At 41.5% G+C, this 12,919-nt stretch overlaps 1 protein-coding gene across 1 annotated transcript; it reads left to right on the forward strand.

Moving 5' to 3' along the window:
* Window positions 1-4,950: 4,950 nt before the first annotated feature.
* Window positions 4,951-6,809, forward strand: LOC117550470. Its single transcript, XM_034222905.1, has 4 exons — window positions 4,951-4,955; window positions 5,131-5,224; window positions 5,355-5,449; window positions 5,796-6,809. The coding sequence occupies exons 2-4, from the start codon at window positions 5,181-5,183 to the stop codon at window positions 6,806-6,808; spliced, it is 1,152 nt and encodes a 383-aa protein (XP_034078796.1). The 5' UTR covers window positions 4,951-4,955; window positions 5,131-5,180; the 3' UTR covers window position 6,809.
* The last annotated feature ends 6,110 nt before the right edge of the window (window positions 6,810-12,919 follow it).

The raw sequence follows: 12,919 nt of genomic DNA on the forward strand, positions 1-12,919 counted from the left end.
TACAATATTTAACCATTTTTATACAACAATATACAATTAACTGCTTGTGGAAACAGATATCTAGGCGTCACGTCACTGACCCACCTGCATTTATTAAATGTCAGCTAAAAGAGGAGTGAAAAACCTCAGCATTTTCTGTGAAGATATTAACAGTACTTATTGTCAGCAAAACATTACAATTATTATTTACAATGGACTAAGCTTAGCTAACAGACTAATTTCCACCACTCATGGACCACACCCACCTTTTTATTTTGAAAAATTGGGTGACATACTGTCGCTCTTTAGTCCCTCTCTCTTGTCTTTCTCTCCTTTCTTTTCTCTTTTGAAAGCCTGACTTTGTTAGTCGTGGAGACATCGTACGTGCTGCTAGAAAGTGCGGTGCCGCACAGTGTTTGGAGGCAGGACCAAACCATTACATGTAAATAGAGGGGGGTGTAAAGAGGCTTTGGATAATTAACTTTTGGAAGAAAATGAATCGTAAGTTTAGTGAGTACACTATCAATATAACGTTATATTAATGTTAATTATTGATGATTGATGAAAGGTTATGTAAAAAATTGTTCTTAATGTTCTAAACATTTTAGGGGCCCCTGTCAGTCACGGGCCCTTAGAATCGTCCTAATTTTTCACCCCCATACGGCGCCCCTGATCATAGGTAACACGACAGGGTCCGTGATAGTTTGTTTTCATCTGATTTCAAATAAACAAAGTCTTGGCTTTCAGAATATTAAACTTGTTTCGGCAAATTCAGATGATAAATACAACTTTGAAGCTTGTAACGGCATAATTAGAAGCGGAGAACGGAGTAACTTAACGTCACAGCAGGCATAACAACAGCCGGTGTTTCTTGTGAGTGTTTTCCCCGGGAAACAAACATAGTACATAGTAACGCGTTACACCCTCAACAAACCTCAACAAACACCTGCAAAGAACACATGCTAAGGTGAAGCTAATGCACAGCTATTTGTTGTTTGTTTATATCACGTAGTCTGTTCTTCTTCTGTTTTCCGGTTGTTGCCCGTTTTGAATGACGAATATACACTACCGCCGCCTGCTGGTAAGGAGAGTTATTGCCACTCACGCATGCGCAGTTCGTACGTGCTCGGCTGAAGTCTTTGCGGTGTCTGGTTCCAGTGCAACACATGGCCAACACGCAGGAGAACACGCCGACGCAACAGCGTGAGCAGAGATAGACTGCGCAAAATATACAGATAGCAGGAGACAGAGGACAGCCATGGTCAGATAGGAAAACATTCAGGATCTGGATCAGTCTTATGCGACAATGGAAACTGAACTAAAGAGAACATTTGAAACTTTAGCAGTCTGCGTGATCTGCCTGCAGGGAGGGGCGGGCCGGCCCTGCGAGTAAAGTAACGAGTTGCCTTATGTAGAGAGTAACGAAGTAGTGTAATATATTACTTTTTTTTAAAAAAAGTAATATGTAATATTACTTTTTTTTAGTAACGATCCCATCTCTGCTGGTGGAGGAGAAGGTAGAATAGATGGCGGGGGACACGTCAAGTTGCCAGCATCTGGTGCTGAGTTGCCACAATCCTTTTGTGAGCTCTTATTGTTCGTGAACCACTTCCTAATATCCATTGTTACCGATACATATAAAAAAGGATAATTGCCAAACTAACCGCCAGAGTAAACTGACAGGCTGCTGTGACGCATCTCACTTAAAAAAAACACACACGCGACTCAACCCCGCGAAACAGATTCATTCAGAATTTCATAAAAAAATTAAAAAATGATATTATACTAATGTTTCAACATAATTTAATACAAAATTACATTAAATTACATTACATGTCACTTGTTAGACGCTTTTATCCAAAGCGACTTACATACTGTGGGCAATCCCCACAGGAGCAATTTGGTGTGAAGTGTCTTGCCCAGGGACACAACGACATGCTGACTACAGTGGGGTTTGAATCTGTGACCACCTGATCCGAACACAAACGCACAATCCACTGCACCACACGCCTCCACCTATGACAAAGCCCTTCAAATAACAACAATAAACATAATAATACCAACATTTAAAAAATATTTTATATAATAATTTTTTTTAATCAGCCCTGATTTCTCATGGGTGGGCCCACATCCTGGATGTTCGGGCCCGGCCCCATTGGGCCCGCCCATGATGCCGGGCCTGGCATTGTTTCTGATGGCAACGTTCTATCTCACACAGGCTCCGCCCTCTACTGGACTCTATGTGTACTACTCATCAATGATACGCGAGCATTCACACACTGAAGTTGCATAAACGTAGCTGGCCAATCGGGGCGAGCCTACCTGAATGCACGTGCAGGCCCACAGTATATAAGGCGGCTACGCCTCCTGACTGTCATCCTTTTCTCTTCAGTGAGCAGGACAACACTTGACGGAGAGAAATAAACGTGAGAAGAGGAAAAAAGAAGAAGAAAAGTAGTTACCGTTATGGATTCGCCACTCCTAGATCCCCTGTCCTGTGTTTAAAAAAAGATGTTTACACTTTTTGGCAGCACGTATATCTGCGAGCAAACCTTTTCACACATGAAACACCTGAAAACTCCGATGAGATCAAGATTGACAGATGAACATCTGCATCAGTGTTTGAGACTGGCTGTGACTAGAATGGAACCTGACATTCAACTTCTCACCAGCCAGATGCAGGCCCACGGTTCACACTGATGAACATACATAGGTAAGCTCACTTTTCTGACTTGAATGAGTCATTCTGAGTATAAACAAATGTAATCATAATAAAATCTACTGCGATAAAATCCATCTCCACAACCATACTGGTAGTGAAATGTATTGTGCTGTGTAGGTGCTGTATCACTTAGTTCGGTTTCTCAGCCTGCTTGCTTTGTGGTTTTCACAGGGAAGTTGATGAGAGAGAGCTGCAAACAGCGGTGTCTACAAGCCTACTGGAACCTACAAAAGGATTATAAGGAAGGAACACAAGAACTTTGAGAGACTGCTCATATGAGTCATTTGAGTAAGAGATTCTGCTCTGACAACTAAGCTAAACTTTGACCTGTTAAGATTGTGCACGGCACAACAGCAAGTTAATGTTCAATGGACTTTTTTTCTGTGAAGAACCCAGAGAGGGTTATTAGGTTATTATTTATTTCATTAATAGTGTTATTATTTATTTCCTGACTTTTTTTTTTCTGTGAAGAACCCAGAGAGGGTTATTAGGTTATTATTTATTTCCTGACTTTTTTTTCTGTGAAGATCCCGGAAAGGGTTATTAATATTTGGTTATGAAAATCTTTCTAGAAAACAATAAATGTTTACGTTTAGGCACCCCTGCGATCGTCACACTTTATCTGTTACAAACTGACCCCGGCCCCCATCAGAGAAGGGAAAAGTTATGTGGCCCTCACAGGAAAAAGTCTGGGGACCCCTGCTTTAGACGAAAATGGTTATTAGTTTTAGTCACATTTTAGTCATTTATATCCTTCATAGTTTTAGTCGACAAACTCAAAACGTTTTAGTCTAGTTTGAGTCAAAATTGTTTTCTCTCTTTAAACCAATTCAGTTAGGCAAATACAGGTTTCTGACATTGGAATCAAGGTGACAGCATCAAGTGTTAATTCGTAAACCAACATTTCACTCTCTTAACACTTTACTTGTGTAATATCTAGGGATGGGTATCGTTAAGGTTTTCTATGGTACTACTATCTTATCGATCCGGTACTTTAGCGGTATTCTTTTTGTTATTTTTTAAAGGGAAAAAATAACAAATTGTTAACCGAATTAATTGCTTTATTTAAATGTGAAATAAATTAAATATATATAATTATGTCAACATATTGTACTGTACTTGAGTAAAATGTTGAGGTACTTGTATTTTACTGGAGTATTTTATAATATATATTTATAGTATATTAACTCTGTCCCTCTCTCACCCGCCCTGCAGCTGAGCGACTCATTCACGCCTTCATCTCCTCCCGCCTTGACTATTGCAACTCACTCCTCTACGGCATCAGCACTACATCCCTCAATAGACTCCAGCGTGTCCAGAACGCATGGCATCACATCACCCCGGTCCTCAAAGAACTCCACTGGCTCCCCGTTTCACAGGGAAGGGTTCGCCACAAGGCCTCTTCGAAATTAAAGTTACACCAAAGATAGAGCAAAACCTTCCTCATGCAGCATCTAATGTTAAATACCTGTCTAAAATCACATGTACGGATAAATGTACGGGGGATTATAGCCAACTTCAACCTCTAGACGTCATCGAAATGGCGACAGGATACACAGATGACAATCTATGGTTAAAATGGGTTGCCCGAACAGCTCAAGAACAAATGGCAGGGGATTGCCTAGCCTGTGCTACGGCCCGCCCGCAATTAGTCACTGACGCTGCGCCCCTGTTTCCCACAGATGCCTGGGGTTACGACTATATGTTACAACTGACCAAGATGGCTAGTCCTCCTAACTGCACCACCCTAGCTAATGTTTTCCCTCCAATTGATAATGATACTAGGACAGGCCTATTCACGCCTAGCGTGAACCTAGTGGTGGGTACACCTGTTTCGCCATGGTCCAAAAATCTCCACGTTTTGACCTAGGAAATGTCTTTACGGATTAGTGTAACCACACCGTGTCTAGCACTAGTATAGACCCTTTTACAGCCGACATCATCAAAAAATTGCACGCGCATGTGGGCAACGGAAGTGGTGTTGTTTTCCAGCAGTTCTGAATGACAAAGACGAGGTAGCAACTGGTTAGCAAGCATTTACAAACTGTACCCAGCATCAACATGTCTGGTTGTTGCGTATACGGTTGTACGAATCGCTATTCCACCGGCGGACTAAAGTTTTATAGGATTCCGAGAGGACCACGACCATTTTAGAGCAACCGGCGGCGTCTGTGGCTGCAGGCGATTAAACGTGTGGACTGGAATGAGGACATAATCAAAAATGCTCACGTCTGCAGCGCCCACTTTATATCAGGTAATGAGGTTATCTAGCCTACTCTTTGATTTTACGGGAAAGCCTTGTTTACATTAGTGATTGTCTGTATGATGTAGAATAATAATCAAATGCAGCTAAAGTTTGATAAGCTGGCGTTAGATTTGCCTAGTAGCTTGCTAGGCTAAACAAACGTGTTTGTGTTTTATTTTTGCAGGCGAGGCATCATTGGACTCTAGTAGTCCTGATTTTGTGCCATCTTTGTTCATGTACACAAAACAAAGCCAGAACCCAAATGCAAAGATGGACAGGTAAGATTAGAGTTGCCCTCCTCTCAGTCGTTTTTTGTTTTGTTTTCCTCTCTTGCACAAGCTTTGGTGCCTACATCTGCTGTTTTGAGATATGGATTAGTCTAACTATACATTTCTGCTGTTACTGTAGGTACCATAGGAAAAGGAGGAGAGCTGACACTGCAGCAAATCAACGTGTTACTTCTGAAACTCCAGAACAAGAATGCAGCATGGATCATTGTCCTGGTATGAATATATTTATGAATATATAAATATATCATCTTACAATTAACTGATTGATTGTCAGGGTTCCCACCCTTACTGAAAGAGTCAGTGTGCTCCTAGTGTGTGTGTGCTCCTGCCAGGCCCACTGCTCCAATTGCTATGTATGTCTATGTGTGACGTGTACACTGGCCCCTGGATGGGTCAAATGCAGAGGAAAGATCTCCCCCTGGGATCAATAATGTATCTTCTCTTCTGTCATGGAAAAGTTTTGAAAATTCATTGGTAAAAATGTGTGAGAACCCCTGAATTGTGAACTTGTTTGCATTGGTTGCAGCACATGCTAATTTTTCACTTTTCTATATTAAAGCTGAAGAGGATATCCCAGTTCCAAAGAGAGAGTACGATGATCTGAACCTGAGATACAGTCAACTTCAGGAGGAATATGTCAACCTGCGACAGGAGTTTGACACACTACGAGCAGAAAATGTAAAGCTGAAAGAGGAGCTGCAAAAATCTACATTCTCCTACATCACTGTTAAGTGCAACATTGGACAATTGATTTTTCTCACAGGACTGACCTCTGTGGTCTTTGAGTGGCTGATTACAAAAATGATGGGCAGCGTAGAAAGAATTCACAACAAACTTACAGTAGAGGACCACCTATTGATTATATTGATGAAATTAAGGTTGGGCCTATGTAATACTGACTTGGCTTATAGATTTCAGGTATCAAAAACCACCTTATCAAATATTTTGCGGAGCTGGGTCCCTGCTATGGCCTTGGTCCTCAAGCCACTCATTAAATGGCCAAGTAAGGGTGCAGTACTTAAAAATATGCCAAAAATATTCAAGCGCAACTTTAGAAGATGCCGGTGCATAATAGATTGCACAGAAATGTTCATAGCTAGACCCAGTAATCTGACTTCCAGGGCCCAGACATGGTCAAACTATAAACACAACAACACCATTAAATATTTGATCAGCATCACTCCAGCTGGTGCAATTTCATTTCTGTCTCCTGGGTGGGGTGGACGGGTTTCAGACAAGCAGATCACTAAGGAGTCAGGTTTCCTCAAACTTTTGGAGCCTAGGGATGAGGTTTTAGCAGACAGAGGATTTCTCATCAGAGACGAGCTTGCGGCCTATGGTGCAACCCTTCGTATCCCTCATTTCACAAAAGGAAAGAAGCAGCTTTCTGCACAGGAAGTGGACACATCTAGACAACTTTCTCGTGTGAGGATCCATGTAGAGCGAGTTATTGGTCGGTGGAAAAACGTTTTACAAACAGTTATTCCTTTGTCGCAGGTTGACATACTAGATGATGTTGTTATTGTATGTGGTGCCCTCACAAACCTCTGTAAGAGTGTTGTTCCCAAATGAGTTACACATAACCATGTATGACTTTTATAAAGTGATTTTACATTTGTAAAACATGTATATAGGCCTACTGTACTTAAAACTTAATGCATTTTAATAAACCTCCCCACATTGGCTGCCACTGGTGTGTCTAATGGTCCTTTCCCCCCCAGATTATCTCAACAATTCAGAGTGCAGTATCACATTTATTTGTAATGTTGTTACTAACAGAGTTTCATTCCATTCAGGTGCCATTAAAGTGCCACTAAACATTAACAACATGGAAAGTAGGAGTATGTACAATATATTAGAATCAAACTGGTTCTGTATGTTGTAAACAGTAAATAATAATTTTAGGTCGCAAATTATCTCTATGGATACATATATAGCATTACAGAATAAAACTTAAAATATCTTGTTGCACTGAAGTGCATCTAGACACAGCTGTCAATAACAACATCAAATGTAAAGAAAAGGCTGATGATGAATTCATTGTTTCAACTGTAATGCAACTTTAACAACCAGGGAAAGACAATCCATAACTGACATCTAACACCATATCTGGTCTCCTATCACAATACAATACATTATATTGCCCACTCCAACATGAAGGCATTCAAGCCTCAACTCTGACATTTCCTACATAACCATGTTGCTGGCTTCCTTTTTATGTGTGCACAACTGTAGTGAATGTGGTTGTTGCATTTGACACAGATTATCATTTTACCAAAATCTGGTCTTTCACAGTATTCGCAGGCTCTCTGTGACACCAAGACAGGATCATGTCTTCTTGTCAGTAATTCAGGCAACACACTCGAGCTAAAGAAGTCATGTGCTTTTGGCAAAGCCTCCTGCAGAAACTCTTCATTTCTTAGGATACGTTGCACAATGAACTTCTCCTTAGTCCACAACACAAAGTCACAGTAGCTAACACCACACACAAACATGTGAAGTTGAGTTTGATAGTAGTATGTGTGTGAATGTTTCAACGAGAATGACTTGTCCAGACAAAACTGCTTGTCTTCTGTACATCCTTGAAGGCTATTCCTGTATTTGTAGGGACATTTTATCTCTACCACCCCTTTGCCACAGCAGGTACATCTTGCTATCCCATCTGGCGATGATCCAAGGTGTGGCTCAGAAGGTTGCACTACTAAGCCACATGAGCTGATGCTGAAATCTGGATGGCTTTGGGACATAAATGCAGTGTAGGCTTGTATTGCTGTTTCCTCCATGTTTTGACCCCAGAGCACAGATGGGACATTTAACTCTGTTTTGTTGTACTGCATTATATCATTTAGGTATGTTTTGCTGATCTTGTCAGTTGTGGCTGCATGGTGAAATTTGGTGCTTGTGATCCGACCAGCCCTATAGGTGTGCCACTCATTTGACCGTGACTGTTTCCGTGTCACAGATTCCAGTTTCTCACATTGTTGAGGTTGTAGTGTAGTTTTTAGTTTGTGAAATGTATCCTCACATTTCACCTTCATTTCCTGTGGTGAGAGTTCCCGGAGTGTTGCATCAAATAAAGCAGTCAAGGGCTCAGGTAAGTCTGGAAGCTCCTCTGAATCAGTGTCAGACGATGCAGTGTCCGTGTCACTGTTTTCCAGGCTCGTCAGCACTGCAGCACCTGGGTCCACATCCCGCAGTTCCCGGATGTCATCATCTGTCAACACTGATAATAGAGCAACAAAAAGACACAATTAGTGTGCTGCATAATGTTCACATTTTAAGAATAATGACTGAATTATTCTAAAACCAGACCAGTTAAGCTGTAGATAACAAACAAACGAATTTCTAGAATCAGTAATCTGAAGACAAAAGGACAGACATATTCAAACTAACATAACAAATGATACTGAAACTATTCAAACTGAGCGTGTATGTTTACAAAAAGTCATGATGCCACGTTGGTCTGTAGGCCTTTTCATCTCTGCATCACCAAGTAACACCTTTCTCAGGCTACATTATGGTGTCAAAACACTGAGGAGAAATCCTGAGAATTAATTAAATGCACTATGGCAAAAGGAAACTTATCTAGGCTCTGTCAACTATTACATGCCTCTGGGTGTGATACTATTCTTCCTAGCAGATGTTGAAGCTGCTGGAAGTTGCCTGCCAAGCCTCTTTGGTTTGTGGAAGCTGATTTCCCTCAATGGAGCTGGTCTGACTTCTTTCCTGCTGATGTCTTTCCACATGCTTTCTCTGTCCTTCCCATCCTAACATAGAGCTCAACTTTGAATAATATTGCAGCTGCATGGCTGCAGCATGACCCAAGCCTGAAATTTCACAAAATCATAATAAACATACTGGGCTTGAAAGTAACATTTGCTCTCAGACAAATCTCGGCTCTGGCTATGAAGTAGGTAAACATCTAACTTACTAGACATGTGAGTAAGTATCCTAAGCTTAATCAGGTTTTGAATGTAACTGAATGATATTGGCTGCTGACATTTTGAACCCTGTTGTCAGTGTTGTTGTTCATGAAAATGTTAGTTTCAAACCCTGGTTATGATGAGAAAGTTACAGGGCAAGGCATACGATTTTTGATATGGAAATGAGAGTAATAGCCAGCTGAAAGGACAGTAACACACCCCTGAACTGTTACCTACAAGCCCACAACACCAAATAATAGGCTACTTACCCCGCCATACAGGTGCAATTCGCTGTGAGGACGTAGTTTTCTCGTTGGTTGATTATAACCCAAGCCTCATACATCGTTGTCTTGTGTCCTTGTCTTTGACTAGGGAGAATTTCTGATCTCAAAATACAAAACTCTGAGTCTATGTCATGGTATTTGATGTTCTGTACATGACCACAGACAACGTATTCGTAAGCATCCAGTGATTTATAGGCTCGTAATTTCTCTCTGGTGTACACGCTCGGTTTCTCAATTAAATAGGTATATATATCTGGCCACTGTATATTCGGCCACTTGCTAACGTCTTCAACCCACTCATCAATAGAACACGGATCTGGAAGTCGGACACCATTTGTCAAAGTCAACTTGTTAAGGTAACATTCACGATCTTTAGTTGATAATCCCCTTGCGTAGCTTGACAAGCTGTTTATCTCTGCCATCCTTCTGTTGCCACAATGCGCGCGCATACGTTCTACGTCATCATTGTGTACAAACACAAAAAGGGTCTATAGGACATTGGGCCAGGGCTGGTCTCTACTATTATTGTGGGGGCCACCGCCTGTTCACCCGTATCCCCGAACTATCTGTAGGATTGTGTGCTATGGTGCGCCTCCATGCACCCCTAATGTTACTAGGCGAAAAACTGGTGCCCACGGACCCTAAAGCCTCCCTCAACACCAACCTAATTACCCGCCGTAGAAGACATGTACTGGCTAAAAGGGACACCAGAAACACGTTTGATTTATCCCTCGACTCTCCCACCTACATCGATTCCATATGAATCCCACGAGGGGTCCCTAACGAATACAAACTAGCTGACCAAATAGCTGCAGGGTTTGAAAGTATGCCAATTATCTCTGCCTTCTTCCCTGTGACTCCTATCAAAAATGTAGAAAGGATCAACTATGTACATTACAACATACTCCGATTGGCCAATCTCACTAGGGACGCGGTAGAAGGCCTGGCTGAACAATTGGGTCCAATGTCCCTTATGGCTGTGCAAAATAGGATGGCGTTGGATATGCTTCTGGCAGAGAAAGGGGGTGTTTGCGCAATGTTCAATGATATGTGCTGCACGTTTATTCCCAACAACACGGCGCCGGACGGTTCCGTGACTAAAGCCTTCGTACCCTATCTAAAACTATACATGAACAATCAGGGATACACAATCCCCTTGAAGAGTGGTTTACTAACATGTTTGGTCAATGGAAAGGTTTAATAATGTCTTTTTATTTCTGTAGCTACTTTTATGGCCATTTTAATAACATGTGGTTGTTGTTGTGTGCCGTGCATCCGCTCATTATGTGTCAGACTAATCAGTTCCACCATTGAAGGAAAAGCTGCTTCTCCCCATCCGTATCAAATGCCCCTGTTGGCTTATGCCTCGGAGGGAGAGGACGGATATGATGACTCAGCAGATAAGGACGCAGTTTTTTTATCATATTTTGGTCTCTCTCCACTGTCATAAGAAGTTGTTATGATGGGCTGTTCCCAAATGTTTAAAGTGCTCTAAAATCCTAGCTTCTGATGGATTTGTATAATGTTGGGGGACGGACGCAGTGGAAAAGAATGACAGTGGATATGTTTCAAAATGCCTTGTGTAAGTTGATCTCTTGAGGTTGAGATCAAAAGGGGGATTTGAAGTATTAAAATAACGTATTAAGCAGAAAGTTTAATGCAGCGTATTTCTGGTATATTCATTTTTAATGTCACCTGATATATAAGAAGTGTGTTGAATTATGGTATCACTAATATGTGTGTTTTTATATATTCATATGTGTTAAACGTGGATGGACAAGTCCATTTTTTCCTCTTAAATTGATGTTCCTATAATGATGTCCCATTTTTAGCAGAAGTAGATTTAGCGCAAATGGTCTTTTCTTCCACTTGACTTGTTAATAAACAGAAGGTGGGTTTTTGGCTATTTATGAGTAGGTAATGGTGCAGTACAGCCTGTGATTTCTGCCTTGAGTAAAAAGATTACCCGTGGATGAGTATTTTTCAGAAAGTCAGTAGAAGAGGCACGGGAGTCTCTGCTAATTATCAAAGGTCTTTGCAAATTAACAGCAGATGTACCCATGTTAATTGAATTGGTAAGAGGTCAGAGGAACTCCAAGAGAGGGGCTTCCTCAGACCTAATACAATTAAAGTCTTGTTGATTAGTGGTTCATATCCAGCATGTATTAGCTAAAAAACGATAACAATGTTGGTGCAGACGTTAGTTAATTGGATAATTCATATCCTGCAAGACGCCTAGAGAGGCCATGGGATAATGGTCGTTAAGAATTTATCCTGTTAAGTGAGCTGACTTCGAGGTTAGAGGAAGTTCAGAGGATGTCGTGCGTGCTAAATTGCCACAACATTTTGGAGTAATTGGCTTAAATATATGTGTGTGCTTAATTACTCTGTATGAAGTAGGAGCAGTGGCAGGAAACATCCTTATTTAGACACACACACACACTGTAAGGAGAGGGAGCGAATCAGACTGAGTCAACGGCTGCTGACTCATTGTCTTGGGTCCACCCAGAAGTGAAACTGGCCAATGGAGAACTACCAGCTCACGGTCTAGGGCTCGCCCAGGAGTGAACAACGAATTAGAAGATATGAAGGGAGTTTTGTGTTGTTTCTTTTTGGCTTTGTTTTAGTTTTGTTTGTCTGCCCTCCCTCCCAAATGTAAAGCACTATAGAAATAAAATATATATTAAAAATTTTTTTTTTTTTAAATTAGGGCTGTCAATTAATAACGCGTTAACGCAAAAAAATTAACGCCACTAATTATTTTAACGCGATTAACGCATGTATATTTTTTTTCCTCGGCCGCCCCGTAGTTTCAGAGCGCATCGAGTTTAAAATACCATCGACAAGCTGATGCTGACAGCCCTGCTCCTGCTGCCCGCTTGCAGCAGACCACACTTCCACGCTCACCGGCAGGCACCGACTGGCTGTTGGGAGGACCGGGAGGGTGTGTGTATGTGTGGCCCGAGCGAGCGAGAGAGAGACCTTACGTGCATCGTTGTTGTTAGCATCTGGTGCTAGCTAGCTGCGCTAACGGATTTAAGGAGCTGTTTAAATGAAAACAGAGGAGCGACATTTCGCCACAACTGCGCCGAGCACTTGACTTTATGCAGGTAGCCAGACAGTGGGACATTGTACGAAAAGTCAGCACACTCAGCACGGATAGTGCGCGTAACATGATTGCAGCTCCCGTTCGAGCATATTCCTTGAGTTGCACATAGCTCCAACGATCCATCACACACACACACACACACACACACACACACACACACACACACACACACACACACACACACACACACACACACACACCATTCGTATTGTATGAGAGAGGTTCCAGGTTGTTGTGTTTAATATTCATGAGAATATTTGGCATTGTTCAAATGATAATAAACATTAGCATAAAGCATATTTGTAAATTATGTACTTCTACTCCACTACATGTATTTAATACCTTTACAGATGTGGATGAATGATGT

The sequence above is a fragment of the Gymnodraco acuticeps genome, unplaced genomic scaffold (genome assembly GCF_902827175.1).
Source record: "Gymnodraco acuticeps unplaced genomic scaffold, fGymAcu1.1, whole genome shotgun sequence".
NCBI classification, from domain to species: domain Eukaryota; kingdom Metazoa; phylum Chordata; class Actinopteri; order Perciformes; family Bathydraconidae; genus Gymnodraco; species Gymnodraco acuticeps.